Source organism: Dermacentor variabilis, chromosome 6 (genome assembly GCF_050947875.1).
Source record: "Dermacentor variabilis isolate Ectoservices chromosome 6, ASM5094787v1, whole genome shotgun sequence".
Lineage (NCBI taxonomy): Eukaryota > Metazoa > Arthropoda > Arachnida > Ixodida > Ixodidae > Dermacentor > Dermacentor variabilis.
In genome coordinates, this window is record NC_134573.1 from 133,468,918 (window position 1) to 133,487,550 (window position 18,633).

At 46.8% G+C, this 18,633-nt stretch overlaps 1 protein-coding gene across 1 annotated transcript; it reads left to right on the forward strand.

Annotated features, from left to right (window-relative positions):
• Positions 1–1,129: 1,129 nt before the first annotated feature.
• Positions 1,130–15,874, forward strand: LOC142586297 (uncharacterized). The gene is made up of 7 exons (XM_075697541.1): positions 1,130–1,186; positions 5,434–5,563; positions 8,396–8,571; positions 10,299–10,424; positions 11,531–11,773; positions 12,464–12,649; positions 15,702–15,874. Exons 1-7 carry the CDS (start codon positions 1,130–1,132, stop codon positions 15,831–15,833), a joined length of 1,050 nt encoding a protein of 349 aa, XP_075553656.1. The 3' UTR covers positions 15,834–15,874.
• Positions 15,875–18,633: the final 2,759 nt, after the last annotated feature.

The window sequence follows — 18,633 nt, forward strand, 5'->3', positions numbered from 1 at the left end:
GTGTGCGTCCATTCACTTATTGACACGTTGACGATAGCGTGGGCGCATAATATTTCGTGCCAATTAGGGTAGATGTGTGTAAATACTGTGCGCGAAACGTATACGACAGGAAGCGGCACTACTCCCTTTGTAATTGTTTAACGAGCGGTACTCACTCTTGTCGACGTTCCGGGGCTGAATCACTTTCTTTGAAGGTTAGCGATACAACGTTGGCGGATGAGCAAATTTCTATATCCTCGAAGAAAGCCACATACAGCTCGAAGTGCCGGTAACACGTACGGACAGTTGCAGCAACGGTCCGCGAACTTGGCTACACAGATTCATTCCATTCCTGAATATGCCAGTCACTATTTTTGCAGCCCACTACTACCCACATCTCCAGCCTGCATGACTCAATCCGGCTTGATGGGAGCATAGTGCGCTAGCGAAAACTCAGTTGCATTTCCGACAGCTGATCGCACAGAAGCAACGTGGAAGCGGTAACGGTTTCGTATTCGTGCGCTGTCGCTGAGGCGACGTGCGGCGTGCCGCCGAAAGCGCCATCTCGTTTCTCTAGAACAAACTGCCTCGCGAAAAGGGTCAGTATAGTCGAATAACCGTTGCTGGAAGTGGTTGCTAAACATGGTTGCTAAACATGACGAAACATGGTTGCTAAACCATGTTTCGTCAGCATGTGATTTAGTAGTGCACGCATGCGTGTGCGTCTGTGTGTTGGCGGGGAGGTAGGTATAGGTGCACCGTGGGTAATAAAGCTTCTTATGCAATATTTTCACGCGTGCAGCGTCAGGTTTCTTCTGTAATTTTGAGGCGGATAAGTTCACTAACGAACTGCCCTGAATTAATATGATAGTGACGTAGCGCAGCCTGGATCAAGGGCATCACCTGTGTCACAACCATATAGGTGGTGCTGGTATCACGATAACCCAATCAGGCCTGTGATTATGCGATGCGTATTTCTGGCTGTACCTGTGTGCTTATAAAAGCGTGCACGCCAACTAGTGACGCATAACTCCGCTTAGCGATAGTAGCTGCAGCACATCGAGCGACTCAACTTGTGTGGACTAACTGCCGGCGTGTTGTTTTTTTCGGCGACTCTTTGCTGCAGTCCATGTTGCTGATTGGAGGCGACATGGGAGACATTTATCCTGGAGACAGCCGGAACCTCACGGCCTACTACGCAAATATGGTGAGCCAGCGTGCAAAGGTCTTAGCCAACGTACATCATTTACACCAGTTCGCACAGTCGCGATATGCTTGCTTTTAACACCTATACCTTACCGATGTCGCACCCATCGTGTTTGCCATGGATAGAATCGGCGACGTTAAAGAAATTTCAGGTATACGGTATAAGAGCGTCTTGTGCTGAGCGATAAGTTGGTAACAACTAAAATTCGATAAAATAATGATCAACGGCAAAAAAAAAAAGAATGTACGCTAGGCAGTATTGTATTTCACTGTGACGCGTGCACCTGAAGAAGAGTTTGCTTTTAGATTTAAGAAGTTGTGTCCAGTCCTCTCGTTCGCCGTACTCTGTTCGTGACTGTATTGCACCTGGGCTTTTGTTTTATCGACAAATCAATATACCTTCTCGGTGTATGTCACATGCAATTCATCGTCATCATTATTTATTATTATAGCCTTAAAGGCCCCTTTCAGAATATTATATAAGCGTGAGATGCAAGGAGAATCCATCAAAATACGGCTTACAAGAACGTGGCAAAATTTGGCTTTACATTGACATGTAATACAATTGCACGTTTGGTCAGATATTGCAGAACATTAGTAGAATAACTGAGTGTTAATTTTTGAGATGATCTGGCAGCAGCTGCTTGAATTGTAAAAAGATTTCGTTCGTTAATAACTTGATCTGACTCGTTCCACTCTTCAATCGATAATGGCAAGAATGATTGGTTGAAGTTGTGAGTAGAGCCGTGCATACGCTGCAGACTACAATAATTATAAAGGCGTTGCGATGCGCGGGTAGGAGGGTTGAGAAGTTCCCATGCAGGTGATTGAACTCGTAGTACAGTTTATGGAAGAGGCAAAGTTTGGTTATTTTGCGGCGGTGAGGTAGTGTATCAAGTCCAATAGATACTTTCATTTGTGTAATGCTCTGTTGACGACTGTACGAAGGTGTGATAAAACGCGCGGTACGGTATTGGATATATATATATATATATATATATATATATATATATATATATATATATATATATATATATATATATATATATATATATATATATATATATATGTGTGTGTGTGTGTGTGTGTGTGTGTGTGTGTGTGTGTGTGTGTGTGTGTGTTAGCTGCTAAGTATATCTGGGGGTGATTCCATATCGCAGACGCGTACTCAAGTTTTGTCCGAATAAATGTTTCATCGGCGAGTTTTTCGGGTGGAGAGTGGACACAGCGTAAGGTTTCATCTTATAACGCCAAGTACTTTCGACGTATCAGCCGCTAATTGTTCGATGTGTTCAGACCAAGTGAGCGTATTTGTAAGTGGTGACGTCTGGGCACCGGTATACGAGTCAACTAGGTCTGTGGTTGTTCAATTCAAGGAGTAGGAGAATGTGCGTGAGCGTAGAGTGTCTGCGCGTTGCATGCTTGAGCCGGCGTTTGCTAACGTTGAGCTTCATTAAAGAGTTAATGCACCAGTTTTTCATTAATGTCAGGTCTCTGTGTGGCGCTATCTGGTCTTGAACAGAAGGTACACGACCGCGGTGGACACAATCATCTGCGAAGAGCCGGATGGTGGAAGAAATTGCAATAGGAAGACCGTTAATAAAACTTAATAAGAGAGGAGGTCCCAAGACTTGAGCTGTGCGAAACGTGAGAGATGACTTTCGCGGTATCCGAGTGACCAGTGCCAACAGCAGTGAATTGAGATCGACCGATGACGTCTTCTGCTGACCCGCCAGCTTACCCCGCAGGCACTGTTTCTATACGTTACTCCACACTTATATCGTCTCGCAGAAGCTTTCTGTGAGACGATATAAATGTGAAGTAACATTCATCTCTCACAGGAGCTTTCTGCGAGATATATAGAGACAGGTTTATATTGGTCGGAGCCAGTACGTTCAAAACGGTGCATATCTTCTGTAATAGAACGCGTGTGTTGTTTTACTTTTTTTATTAGCCAACAACCTCAAGAGCGTCGAACAGTTTTGCCTGCTTTGCTAACTTGTGCAGCGCTCATAATCGCTTCCAATTTCCCGCTAATTAGGTATAAGAAAGGCACGAATCGCTGCTTTCGTCAGTGGGACGAGTCCTTAAGAAACAAGCCTTCGAGCGGAGGCCCAATTTCGCCTTAAAGAGAGCCATAATAAGCGCGAAACCGGAAATGGCAAGTCAGAGACAAGAACCCAATTGCAAGTGTCTCTGAACAAACACAACTGCAGTTGCACGTGTCTCCTGTTTCAAGAAATGAGTACGACTCGAGCGCCCCCTCGTGCGTTCTTCGGTATACCTTATATAGAGTTGGCGCAAAGGAAGGCGATAACTGAACAGAAACTGCTCCCGGTTGAAATTACACACTGGGCTGTTACTATTATAGCTCGACCATTTCATTCTTCAATTACCGGGCAGCACCGCAAGGTGCTGCTTTATAAACAGTGGACGCAAGGGTGCGGCCTGCAGCTAAACACGGCGGCGTGGTGTCGACCACCGGAATCGAGCCGAGAAATAAGTGGAGTGGGCGGGTGTGGAGGCGCAGCTCCGCTGAACATGGCGCAATAAATTACGTCAGGTCTTTTCGCTGGGCAGTGTGGCCGGCCACAAGTGATCTGCGGCTTGCAGCTGTTCTCCCGTGGCTACGCAACAACGTGTTGAACCTGTGTGTATACATATATGAGTGGGCGCACATACTGCATTTAGAAGCGTTCAGTGGCTGCAGGGGCCGAAACCACGACATGTTACTTGTAGTGTTTGGCCTCGGAGGCACTTGGAGCAGGCGCTTATCAGAAACGCTTGTGAGGGACGCCGAGACACATTTAACGGCATCCGTATCCTTACTGGCTTGTTTCATTGCTGTACCTTCGAGAGCACTGCATCGAAGTCCTAGGAAATGTTGTTTGTTGTTGCTACTCTGATGAGCTACATCGACGAGGCGCCTGCGACGAGCACAATTGGTTCTTCAGTGTACATCAGCGGTGCTATTACGTACTATGTATTACGTATTATGCATTGAGGTCGTGCTGTCCTATATGAATGTTAATTATGCATGGAAGGCAGGTGTTTGAGCTCGGTGGATAGGAAGTGCGCCGATAAAAAAAAAGTATTGTCTAGTTCGTGAAGGACCAGCTCTGTCTGCAGGACTTCGGTGGCCACACAGTGTGGCCACCAACTTGAGGAAAAATGGCACATAGTATACGCTGAGGGAGAAGAACCACAAGAAGTGGTTTAGGTTTCCAACCATCTCTCTCTTAGGTTCATGACAGAAAAAAAAAAGAAATTCTTTTCGCTTGACGCCACTACGATACCTAAGCTCAGTTCGCTCTAACGCATCTTAGTTGGCTTTGGCGTCCCGGTCTTCGTTGCGATAATACACACTAATCTTCCTAAATATCGTGGCCGCGCTGCACCCGATTTCGGTTCCAGTTGTAAATAACTCATAGGCTCTCGTAACCGCTGAGACGTTTGACAGGCCTGGTGGCACCGCTTCAATGAAAGAGGGATGGGTGCCCCCGAAATTAAACGGGCTCCAGATGTGTGTCTTGCGTTTATGTCTCGATTGGCGCGAAGGCCACCCGGTCTCCACTCGCGGGAACGGCTGCGCGCAGCGGTTGCGGAAAACTACCTGGGCGGGCTCCGGTATCCGGCAATTACGTGCTTTGTGTAATTGAACTCTGACACCCATTCTGACAGTTGCCTACTGCGGCTGTAACTAACCTCTCTCTTTCTCCGTGATGCTCAAAGTGCCGATGTCGATTTTCGTGGCTTTTTTTCTTTTCTCTCTTTTTGGCCATGGTCGTAAACCACTGTTTGCGTTTGTGACGGATCCAGCATATGCGGAAGCGACAGCCTCTTTAACGCACCGGACGTCTGTGCTCACCCCAATACTATAGTCACCCCTGAGTGTTCGCCGTAAGCTGTGCGGACGCGAAACGATATATTAAAGCAGGTTGCGAACAAATGACATACGCCTCTCGCAAAGCTGATCGTATATAAGAAGTCTGTGGCTAACTCAAGGTGGCTTCGTGCTGCCTCAATTACGCGGTGTCCACAGAAGCGCGTTCGTTGGTCACGAAGTAAGAAGTTCGCTTCCTATGGGTGGCTGCATCGCGTGTACTTCGTTGTAGAGCGTTCACGGTGAGCGGAACGTCTTCGATGTGGCGCCGTGCTTTCTGTAATAAGACGTTTGTTGTCCTACTGAGAGCTGTAATTTTGAGAGACGCGTCGTAAACCACACGCCGCATTTTTTTTTTTTTTCAGTACCTCTTGGACCGGGTCGGCTACTGCGAGTTTGAGATTGCAGTGCCGGATGGCGAGAAGCTGATCCACACGGTTTCCTTCAATACAACGGTGCCCAGGGCAGGATCCAATACACCCGCCTTTCTTCGTGGTAGGTCGACGCGCGAGTCATTGACGCACTGCGGGCAGCGTTCAAGCTTGCCAGTTAGCAAGGAGTCTGAGCTCGCACCGTCGAAGAACACACAGTGATTCACAAAGCATGCTAAAAAAAAATGAAAGAATGCGCTATTTGGGGAAATTTCTTGTTCACATACGGTAATCGCCATCTATCTTGCATGCATGCATTTTTTTTTCTTTAGCTTAGCACTGTATATGCGCTCTCAACTCTATAGTGTATAGTACGACATAGAGAACTGCATGTCGAATGCTGTCGTAATCGATGGCTCATAACCCCATGAACAATGGCTCATACCCCCGATATACCCCCGTAGGCAAGCAAAAAATGCAATGACTCATAGTCCCGTAAGGTTCATGACTACTTACTTTGCGTGAATTAGCTGCGATGACACTACTGCTGTTGTCATTGTGGACAATTTCAATGTGGATGTGTCGGTACAAAAAAGGGAGCGGTTTACGCATACCGTGTTGCAGACATATGCCTTGCGATGCCATAACCTATCCAGCCCAACCGACCGCCCAGCGGCATACGTGCATCGATTTGACGTTATCAAAGAATGTGATTGCATTTGCGAGTGAAAATAGACCTCCGATTAAGACGACAAATGAGTATGCGTACTTTTCGTCACGATTACCACCCATCAAGAAGTTCGTACCTTAGTATAAAATTATGTGTCACCTGCGTGTAGTGTGTAAAACAGCTTCGCTGGTCAACTACCTTCACAAAGTGGAATGGCTCATTATCATTTTTTTTTTTCGTTCGTAAGGGCTCGTTTCCATTGGCCAACTGACTTCGTTAATCATATGTCCAGCATCACGATTTGGCTGAAATTTCGCTTGCAAACAAGCTTAGCGCAAGACGTTTTCGTTAACACAGGGCTTGCATGATGCGCAGCATAAAAAGGAACGAAAGACAGGTAAGATAGATGACGATCACTGTTCGAAGACAAGATAAGCCTCAAAAGGTGCAATCTTTTCTTAGACCGCAGTTCGTATTCAAAAACTTAGTAAGAACAAGTGGCAGCCAATTGTGATAGTTACCATGCACTACTGCATGGTAACTAGTGGTGAAACAAGCATGGTGATAGTTACCATGCAAACGCAAACTGGCCAATGCCTAAGCTAGAAACTGGTCTTACTTTGTTTGTGAATTCATCCTCAGGTCTGCGCTCACGGAAACCTGCGCCAGCTATCCAACTAAAGGCGGAAAGACCTCTTTCAGTGAGACATACTAACAAGCTATGGCGATTTACAATTATAAACGAACGATATGAGTTAAAATGAGTTTTTCTCTAAGTGGGAAACATTTACATCTTTTTGTGTGTGTGTGTGGCTCATTGCGAACGTAGCTGGCGTGCGTAAATCCTGGCGCGAGATTCTCGCCAATGTTCCGCATTGTAACTGCCTCATGTAACTCACCGCTGTTAGGACATAAATTATAATTTTAAAGAATAAACACTGCAAACAGTGAAAAACAGTAACTCTAAATTTTCTTAATAAAGAAATTCTTTAGCCTATTGTGAAACAATTTATAGAAAAATAAAAAGGGCTTGGAGCGCACATGGCAGGGTTTACCAAATTACGTTCGGGAGCTTAACCGCTATCTTTTGAAAATGAAAGTGCACAATCATTACGTTTACCAGCACTTACATATGGGGCAGAAACTTGGAGGTTAACAAAGAAGCTTGAAAAGAAGTGAAGGACCGTGCAATGAGCGATGAAAGGGAAAATGAGGGACAGGAAGATGGCGGTGTGGATTAGAGAGCAAACGGGGCTGGCCGGCATACTATAGTCGACATTAAGAGGGGGAAAATGGAGCTGGGTATGTCATGCAATGCGTACGACAAACATAACCGTTGGTCTATAGTAGGGTTACAGAATGAGTGCAAAGCGAAGGAAATTTCAATCGAGTACAGCAGATAATTAGGCAGTGTGATCAGGTTATAAAATTTGCAGGCACGACTTGGAATCAGCTAGCGCAAGACAGGGGTAATTGGAGATCGCTGGGAGAGGCCTTCGTGCTGCAGAGGACATAAAAATAAAATGATCATGATGGTTTGTGAAACAGGTGAAGTGATGGGGGCAAGCTTTACTTATTTATTTATTTATTTATTTATTTGTACATACTGCAGCCCCATTCGGCTATTGCAAGAGTGTGTATGAAAAGCAGAACAATGACAAATAACAAAGGCAATATAAACAATACAGACGCAATGAAAGTAACTACCTGTTCAATGGTCGCTAAATGTAAGTTTAAAGGCAGATAACCGGTATTACCAGGCAAAGAATTCCAATATTCAATAACGCGGGGAAATATACTGTGTTTAAAGATGTCTGTACTGGCAAAATAAGGCGCGATGTTTAGGGGATGGTGACTTCTAGTATAGGATGGTCTAGCCGGAGTTAGAAAATTATCTGTTGAAATCGTTAAGAGTGCAACTCGTTAACAGTGCAACGCAGAAACTTTAGCGATTCCGTGCGTTGGTGATCTGCGAGCGGTTGCAAGTCTATATAGGGATGGAAGCGATGCGGAAGGTGAAAAATCCCAATCGAACCTGCGACATATGAAGCGAATCGCTTTCTTTTGGATGGCCTCGATTTGATTAACGTCGCATTGCTTGTGCAGATTCCAGACAGGAGAAACATGTTCTAGTGAATGCCGGATTAGAGGTTTATGCACCATAGTTTAGTATCCCTTGGGGCCGTGGTCAATGTGGTCAATGTGCAATGGTGGATGTCACGTCGAGAGCACACCGGGGTTTCTAATTGCTCTGTTCCGGTGTCACACTCGCGATCCCCCTGCCAGACTTCTTCAGTCCGTCCGAGCTGAAGACCTGCCGCAGCCCCGACTTGGACCCGACACGGTCGTGTCAACCCGTGCTGTGCGACATCAAGTACAACGGGGTGCGTAACTTCTTCAACGAGACGAGCCAGCGTTGCGAGCCCACGGCCAACTGCTGGGACAACGCGGAGGAGGAGATGGTGAGGGCAGAGTCGCCTGCCTTGAAAAAAAAATTCACTTAGTTTCCACAAGCTGTCGTGCACTAAATACTAACACCCGGGTATAAAAGGTGCTTAGTTGTACCATGGCTAACGCCCACGTCGGACCGTTGTGTCGAGTCGGTCGAATCGTTGCTGGGGACAAGTGAAGTTTTTATTTGTTTGCCGACATTTTTTAGCAATTAAAGACGATAGATGTGACAAACTACACGAAGAGTGCATTACATAAACTTTCACATACCTGTCGCTGTCCAATTCGCGTGTCAGATATTTCTGGGAGCACCAGATGGTCAGAATTATTGCACAGTTTACAACTACAGTACTGTACTCTGACGAAGGCTGGTCCACCAGCCGAAAACGTTTAGTAAATAAGTCTTCCAAAATGTCTCTTTCCTGCGTATGTTACGTCGGGTCCTGCGTGCTGAACTTTGCAGAAACACCCATATATATATATATATATATAAGGGTGTCAACCGTGAGACAAACCAACACCTTTAAAGGTGCTACTCCGGCCTTACGTGCCGAGGTGTCCCAGCGGCTATGTGGTGTTCAGCTGCCGAGGATGGGTGCAAGGGTTCGATTCCCCGTCGCATTGGATGCATACTCATTATTTTATTTATTAAATACTGCGGACACATGGTTCAAGCAGGAAGGGCGACAAATACCACGCAAAACGACGTACCAATACGTAAAATGACAACAATCGAGACAACTAAGAATAATGCAACAATGCGGAACTGAAAAAGAAAAGATTAATACAAAATTAAGACCTGGATTAATTTAGACAATGTTATTCTGTTGTATTACGAGGGTAACGCCAGAACAGAACGAAGGAACACTGCACAGACAGGGAAAATATTACTAATATTTTAATGCGTGGAAAGAACACTGGTCGCCAGAATTAATCCGGGATATCATTCGCGTAAATAAAATATACGTGCCTGATGCCAGTTTTGGGGGTTTCAGCCATAGGTTTATCTTTGTGAATATATGTGTATATATGTATATACATGCATGTATTTCACTATCAACATATGACCTTGTAGTCTGTGCGTCCACGGCGTGTTTTGGCATGGCGTGCACTCCTGGCGCGTGTGACAACTCGCCCCCTTTTGCTTTATAGCATAAAAAAAACGCATTCTACAGCTGTAGGACGTCTGGGTTCGCGATGACTTGTGTGCCACAAATTTCTGTTTATCCCCTTGACTGACGAAGCGAATTCATCATTTATTGGAATGAAAGAGCCGACAAAGAAGAATTTGCACTCGCTAACATAAGTTGTCCAATTCGTCTCATTACAACTTGAGACTACAGACAAACTATTAGCGACTATCTCTGTCGCCATTAGCATTTCAAAGTTACTGTTACCTACAAAAATATGCCGTAAGCATAAAAAGCTTTAACAGCAGGGCTGACGGGAACGAAAACATAGTCGGAAGTGGCATGTAGGTAACAACGTGGTGCCACCGGAATACGAGTTTAGCTGGCATGTAGATATTAAAAGGCTGGTTCGAGCGTTGCAGTATTGCCGGTGTCGTTTGACAACAGTGGAACAGGTGATGGTGTTGTAGATGGGATTGTCAAGGCGACGTTGGGCAGTGAAAATATTAGAAGGCTATTTCTGGTTAGTTCTGTTAGACACTTACTTGAGGAGCTGCGCGGTTGCACCTTCAGACACAGCGCATATTCAGCTATTACACGCGCCGCAGGTGTATCTGGCTGGCAGCAACGCGTGCCGACGGGTGGGCGAAGTTCTGTCGGACGAAGAGTTGGAGTACTTCGAGAGCTTCCAGGAAAAGAAGTCGCCGCTTCGATCCATGCACGGCTACCCAATTGTAAGACATCATCTAGACGTTCCGTGTGAACGATTTTCTCTATTCGACATTGTCGCGGGGATCGCACATGCCTCGTAGCGATATCCAAATAACAAAGGACTCAGAATGGCGGTGCAGCAGGGAGCAGATTATAAAACAAGGGGCAGAAATAGCAGCGAGATGCGGTAACAGATTTTGTAGAAGAACATTGACAGATTAGTTCTGCTGAGGCTAGCAAGGGGAAGAAGGCTCATCGAAAGTAGAGCGACTGCCCCGACAAGACATTGTTGCCGCGTTCGATCTCCGGACTAGGCCGAATTATTTGTAAAGCTCTCTTTCTAAGGAACCTGTGGTTGGTTTCAATTGTGTACTAATACCTTCGTGCTGCAGTCAGGCGGAGGACCATTTTTCTCTAGTACATGAACGTTGAAATACAATGAGATTGTTTCATGGCTGGAATAAAATAAACAGGCAAGCTCGGAGCAAAGGGGAGTCCGAAAAGACCGCATTATATCTGGTCCAACAAGGAACCCGTACGGGTTCCGAAACGTCTAATACTTTTGGCTTGGTCAGTGACCGTAATTTTTGTTCTGTTAAACACACTACTTGACCAGGCGAGGTTTCGTCGAATTCTTCACATCTCTGTATTTGCACCATGAGTGAATGCAGATATCCACAGTGGTTGAAGTAGATATGTCTCTGGAGCTGCAATGACATCGCTTGTTCAATCACTGATAAAGATTTAAGGTCTCCATTGTCCTGTGCAACTCCTTCAATTGACGTGTTAAAGAAATACAGCCTCGGTTACTGGGGCAGTTCAGTTGAGTTCAGATGTTTTTTTTTTTCATGCTACTATTTTCCACGTATACTTCCGGCGTGACGTTGCAAAGTGTCCGACGCTTCTGTATCACAATTGCGACAGCAGTTATCTGCGACCGAAATGCGTGTCGTGTACATTCACTTTAAACAGAAACGTACACGTTGTTTCGATCGTAATTACAACGTTTAGTCATCGGTCAGCGTAAAATGAACGCGCCACACCGGGTGCGTTTACGTCGGAAATGAATCCCGTGCTGTTGCCGCTTAAAGGATGTCTATGACGTCATGGCGCGAAACAAAACCCGCAGAAGGTGAACTGCCACGAGGGACGTCCGGATCCCGCGAACCAGTGGTGCCTGTGCGACGCGGGGTGGGAGAGCGAACCGCTGGACTACGGCAGCTTCAACCCGGACCTGATGGTGTACCACATGTGCATCGTCTACGTCGGCGTGACTACGGCCGCGGCCAACTCCTCCTCGCCGACCCACCGCCACCGACACCACAAGAAGAATTTCCTCGCCAACATACCCAAGAAGCGCCGCCGAGGAGAGGTAGCGCGAGATTGGTCCGATCAGCTGTATGCCCTCGAGTTTCTTGACTTGGGTAAAGCTTTAGACTTGGGCACCCGCGTTCCTTCTCTGGAGCCTCATGCATCTCCTCCTCGCAGTTGTTTCATTCTGTTCAACCAGCACGCGCCTTTCCAGGTCCGATCTGTAATATGGTATCGCCCGTGGTAGTTTATGTGAAGAGCTGTGTTTAGAGCCTTCAGGGTGTTGTGTACGTGGAGGCTTCTACTTATTTCCTCGCGGTGTGCAGAAAACAACAATGGCAGAAGTTCGAATCCGTCTTTGAACATACATATTGTATTCTAGTGCGGATGAACACAGGCGACCACGCGCTAATTTTCATGCCCGGCCTAGCTTTGTGTACTTCGACTTTTGGGACAACATCAACGCAAGTAAAAGGAAATGAAAAACCCACGCTAAACGCCTGTGAAAGATGAAAAGTAGCCTGCTTGGGGAGATTTTCACGCCGCATGCTTACGAAGCGTCAGGTTATAAAAGAAGGAAATGCGGCGCCGCACGTGTACTTCATCGATCCTTTCTGCATAACTATACCACACCGAGCATTTCCTGCAGTTTTCGTTGCCTATGACACACTCTTTGAATCTGAATCTTCGAAACTTAAAGCGTGCCGCGATAGGACAACGAGTCCAGGTCGCTCGAATGTTGGCATTGCAGCTGGAGCGCAGAACGAGGCTGATGGCGCCATCGAAATCTCGAGGCTGGGCCTTGGGGGACGGTGGGAGAGCCGACGCGTCTGCCGAAGAATACGCTGCTTCTGACCCCTCTGCAGCCGATGGAGATGGCGCTTCGTGGTACAGCTCGTACGTCAGCGACACCCACATGAAGAACATAGTGCTGCCCGTATCCTTACTTCTTTCGTAATCCTGTATACCTTTCGTGGCGCTGTTCGCGCTGTATGAAAGACAGCGCCGTTTTGTCCACGCGCATAGGGGCTCTATAGCGCCTCAAGCTACAGACGTGCGGTGAGTTCACATATATATATATATATATATATATATATATATATATATATATATATATATATATATATATATATATATATACGTAAGTTGACCTCACCGCGCGTCCGTATAGCTTGCTCATCACATCGCATAAAGAATACATAGAAGGTAGCCACACAGAATAAGCTAACGAAACCTTCTGACATGCTCGAGGTATATGTATGGTATACTCCGTCTTTACAACGCAATCATCGCGACAGAAGGTGGAGTTTGTTATGAAGGCACTTCGTTAAAAGCAGAAAGACTCTCAAAGAGCCATACTATAACTCCGGAAATGCAATGTACTATAGTCCGGAGACTCGTGGTCGCAGCTGTTTCGTCAGTCGGTTACGATCGGGTGATGCACTCACAGCCTCGAGAAACTGCCGCCACGCGGCGAAGTCGCCTTCGCAGCGCTATTTGGCTGTGTAGGTTGACACGAAGAAAAACAAAGGTCCACCGTGTATGCTGCGCCGAGCCCTCTCACGCGGGTTTCCCGCTTCGCGCTACTTCACACAGAATAATCCGGCATATGAGGTGCAGCTCGCAGAACTTCGAATAAAGGCAATACATCGAATAAAACGATTTCGTTATGACGTCGGCTCACCCTATGTGCTCAGTGGTGATCGGTGTATAGCGAGCAGGAGTGTGCGCGACGCCTCTCATTTTTTCCTGCCCCCCTTGCGTTTCTCGCAGACGCCTGCCTGTCCTTGGCGCGAGCCGTTGTTTTTAAATTATCTGGTTTTACGTGCCAAAAGCACTTTCTGATCATGAGGCACCCCGTAGTGGAGGACTCCGGAAATTTCGACCACCTGGAGTTGTTTTAACGTGCGCCTGAATCTAAGTACACGGGTGTTTTCGCATTTCGCCCCCATCGAAAGGCGGCCGCCGTGGCCGGGATTCGATCCCGCGACCTCGTGCTCGAGCCGTTGTTCCACTCTTCCGTATGTATACCTCGAGCTGTCTTGTTCCGCGTCGATCGCTGCTCTGCGCTGCCTGCACGCGCTCGCGCCGCGATTGCCGGAATGCATAATTTAGTCCTTCTCCAACGGTCCCCCAATGGGCGTAGCGCCGTAATTGAAAACGATTACGTGAGTCATGCGGAAGGGGCCAAGCAGTGTGGAGAGAGAAAAGGAGAGAGAGAGCGGGTCAGCCTCCTTTATTACTTCTTTTTTTTTTTCCTGTCCCTTTGTTCCGGCCTTTTACCTGTCTGCTCGCTTTTCGTTCTTCTCGATTCATTTGCGTTGTGTGCGTTTGCTACGCAGTCTATCTCCCCGCTAGGCGTAGCCAACGATCCACACCCGAAATCTCTTTCTCCGAGTCCTCGCACCAGCACCGTCATCCTCGTTTGGAGCTTGCGCCGCTGTCACTCGTTCCCGTTCCGCTTTGCCCCGTCCACTGTCCAAACCTCCTTGTCTGCGATTTGTCTCTTTCTCAGCCTCACGTGATCTGCTCGGCAACGCAAACAAGTTATGTCTTAACTTAGAACCTTTATAGCACCGTGGTCTGTATAGTGCCTTACAGAGTATTCATTTGATATGTACATATATTTGTTATTTTTCTTACGGGCGCGCTTGTTCCACAAATTTTTCGATTGTTAACTTCAGTGGCAGCGCTCCTTAGACTCACTTTATTTTATCCTCCTTTCCACCACATGCGCACTTCTTTCTCTGTTTCTCTTCTGAATGTTTATTATTTCGAGGGCAGTGGTCGGACAAAGTTTCAAGTCAGCGTTGATCGCACTTTGCAGTGTTGACGGTATTTATTAATCACCTCTCTATTCTACTCGCTCAACTTTTTTTCTTTCTTCTATTGCTTCCGAACTATTGAGGTCTCTACTCCCCCCCCCCCTCCTCCAACGTTTTCGCTCACTCTTGCCCTTAACCGTGGCTCGTTCCTTGTTTTCTTTTTTTCACATGCTTGCGCGCGATGGGTCTCGTAGGGCGTCAGAACCACATGGCCTGCTCTCCTCCTCGCTCGTCTCCCTATAGTACCGGAGCCAAAGAGGAACATGGAAAACAACAAGCGGGGAAACCAGACAAAGAAAGACGAAAAAAAAAAAAGATATCTAGCAAGAGGGAGTTGGTGGGAGGGTTAACGAACCTGTGATTTCACGCGGTTCGTTATGGGGGCCGCTGGTCCAGATTTGACATATGGTTCCGGAAAATGATCGGAACGAGCAGATGGCTGCTGCCGTATAGCTGCGCCCCCTGCGAGGTAATGGGGAAACGAACAGCGTGGTTTCTGGTTCTGAGGGAAAGGCCCGTATAATTAAGAGTGGGCCCGTTGGCCCACCTCCTTGATGTCACCTCTCGAGTCGTTAGAGACGTATCCTTTCGGTAATGGCCGCCCATGAACGGGCGTGCAAAAATCTTATCAGAGCTGGCGCTGTTACTATCATACTGAAATAGAGCGTATACGCTCTATTTTTACTACTTCACCCACTATTCCCACTACTTCACCGCAGCGGCGGGCAGCGCCATTCATTCATTCATTCATTCATTCATTCAACATTGATGACTCGTGGTCTCATTGTGCAGATGTGGCGCTACCGTATTTGTATGCTTATATAATTGGTGTACGACGTGAGGGAACGTCACACTATTTGAGGCGTCGATTTTCTTCGTGTCAACAGAGGAGGTATTCTCTAGGAGTCCACCTAGTGGACTGTCCATTTCGGCCACGGCTGATTGCCTGGGATCGCTCGTCTCCTCCTCGCTCGTACAGCTGCATCCAATCAGCAGCGGCCGAAATGGACAGTTCACTAGGTGGACTCTTACAGAATACTCCCCCCCCCTCCGCCAGAGATAGACACTGCCCCAGATTTCATTCAGCAGCGCGTGTATACGTGCGCGAAACGGCTCATCTGATAAAGCCGGATTCAGTACTTCCTTGACTCAAGCGATGCCCAGGTGCTTATTGCGGCGGTGGCGCTGTTGTCGTGCCTCGTGATCGTCATGTGCATCTTCGTCGCCGTCGAGTGCCAGAAGTTCAACGTGGTCTCAAGGGCTAGCGATGTGGGCTTGCCGGAACATTCCGACTGAAAGTAGTTATGTGCAAGGAATCACGAGGACGAAAGAAGGCACGGTGGACACACAGGCGTTCGTTCGTTCGTTCGTTCGTTCGTTCGTTCGCTCACGCACCTGTGTCGACCGCGCCTTTCGACTTGGCTCTTTATTTTTTTTTTTTTGCACTTAGCTCCTGCCTTTAGAACTCTTAAACATCCCCCTACCGCGAGGATCTTTTTGTTTATTATTTAATTTTATTGTCGCGGTATCACGAAAAAATAACGCCGTAGAGAAGATAGGCTCTTTCAGCGCCAAATACACGTTTAAGGATACTTTAAACAGATAAAACAACAATCAACGCATTTTGCGCGCATCAAAAAACCCATAAAATATAACTAAAGAGACGCCAATAAATATAATCAATCTCATTAATCACGAGAAAAATCCGAGGACACCTAAGTATACTTCTCATGAGTTGTGAATGGAACGCCGCTGAGCGGTTCTTCGAGTTATGAACTCCTCGCGGTCAAGCGAGTGCGTTGAGATGCTTGGCCAACGCCTCCAAGATACCACAAGGCCGGTGCACTCCGATCTGTGACTTCATGCTGCTTTGCCCGACTGGCATAGAATCTACTGGGGTCGCTCCCGGGTAAGCCGCGTTGATTTTGACGTCACCGTTTTCGTCACGCCCAGTTTGGCAATATGTAAGTTTCGGTCCAAGTAGCATGATGTCATAAAGCACAGTGCACAGGCCTGATATCTATGAGGCACTCGTTTTGCCCATTGGGTACGATGGACTCGATGGCAACCAAAAGTCAGTGGGACGCCTCGCATTGGGCGCTCACGGGAAGGCTACAAATGAAGTTGTGTAGGATGATATGGGCTGGACAAGTTTTGAAGTGAGAGAAGCTCAGACTAAAATTGATTATGAAGAACTACTGAGGAATGCGGAAATATGGTAATGGGCTGGGAGAGTGTTCAGATATTTGTGCAGGAAAAGCATTAATTCGTGGTGGAGGAAAAGAACTAGGAAGCTTCCCAGCAAGTATGTGACCGGTATATGGTGAGCAACATGGCAACAAAGAAAGTCAAGCGGAAAGTCAGAGAGGCTGAGATAATCTCATGGGTGGCAGCAATGGAAAACTGCTATGAGCAACTACTTAAGAGGGGAAAAAAACGAGTTTAGGAAAGAAATAATCTATCATAACTCAAAGGGAAGCTCTTTACTTTTCGAAGCTAGATCAGGATGCCCTAGAATACGCACTTATAAAGCGAAATACAAGGAAGAAGCAAGTGCTTGCTGCGGTAAAGCTAGGTGAACGATCGAGCATGTTTTATTAGTATGTGAAAGTATCTGCGCAGCGGGTGATTTAGGCACCTCTTGTTTCCTTGAAGTCCTTTGGTTCAGCGAGAGCAGTGGGAAAGTAAACATGTCCGCAATAGAGATTACTGAGGGGTGATTGGAAGATTGGTGGAAGTAGGGAAACGACAAACAACGGAGGCGTACAAAAACAAAGTTTCCAGTAAGGGTCCAGAAAGTCTGGTGATGTGAATTCTTCATGGGATTTTCTTCTTTTTTTTTTTTGAATAAAGGTAGGAGATTAGGCAATGTAATAACAAGAGCTTGATGGCACAACCCACCGCCCCGTACCAAATGGAACATTCATAGCATCCATCCATCCATCTGGGTAAGATACTTGGCTTGTGAGCGCGGGGTCGTAGATTCGAAACGCACTACCGACAACGTTTTTCCTTTCGAACTCATTTCTTTTATACAGTAATTCATTTATAGCGATTACCGAGGCAAAGTTGGAACGCAGGCGAGAGCTTGCGCAGTCAAGGAACGCGTGGATAACGGAGGCTTCCGAGAGCGAGGGTGGCGTGGCGTCGTGGCATTGCCCTCTCCCCTCACACCACACCTGGCGCGCCAGCGATGCGGCAGGTGGCCCTTTCGCCCGCTCTGCCCTGTCGAGGCGCTCACGTGACTTGGCGTCGCAACAAATGCGAATTTAGGTGTCGTTTCGCTGCTACAGACGCCGGCTTTTTCGCTTGATGGGCCATTTGATGCTTTCACATCCATAAAAGCAGGTCGCTTACTGGGCTTCCTCCTTCACTTCAACACTTCGCATTGTTAATTGTGTCGTTGTGTGTCGTTATTTGCATGACAGCGAATGTATAGCACTGCATGTACTGTCATAGCGTTGCATATATTGTTGTATAGCGTTGTCCACCAGCTCCGCCAGTACAAGTCGTTCAGGAGTAGTAACATGAAGACACGCGTAATTATTTTGATAGCTCCAGTAAGAAGCCAACGGACAATGAAGTCAACGAGAGTTTTGGTGAAATTAACTGTATAATTAAAGACGAGGGTTATTAATTTACGATTAACTCGGTACTTTTACGTAAGGAAATGGAAAATAAGAGTGGCAGAAAACAAGTTTGGCACCGCACGATCCGAACCCGCAACCTCCGAACTTGCACCCTCTCTAATTATTAGAAATACGAAACCCACCGCAAATTTCACTATCAGCTTTAATTAATAATACGTTTACTTTCCTCTGTTTTCCTTGCTTTCGTTGTATGCTGGCTTCTAATGTTCTGACTCAACGTGCGTGTATGTATATCATTGGGAAAAGAGGCGACTGCTCGGCCGAAGTCGGGAAAAGAAAGAAACGTCCAACTTTACAAGACTAATGAGAATGCGTATTTCAATCGCACGCTTACTCGGAGCCGAGAAAACTCGTCATTATTTTAGGCTCACTTCTATAGGGATCCCACGCCACAAGTTGTGCTTTCCCACACAGCTATCGATATGCGCAGTATGCATCTGGTCATC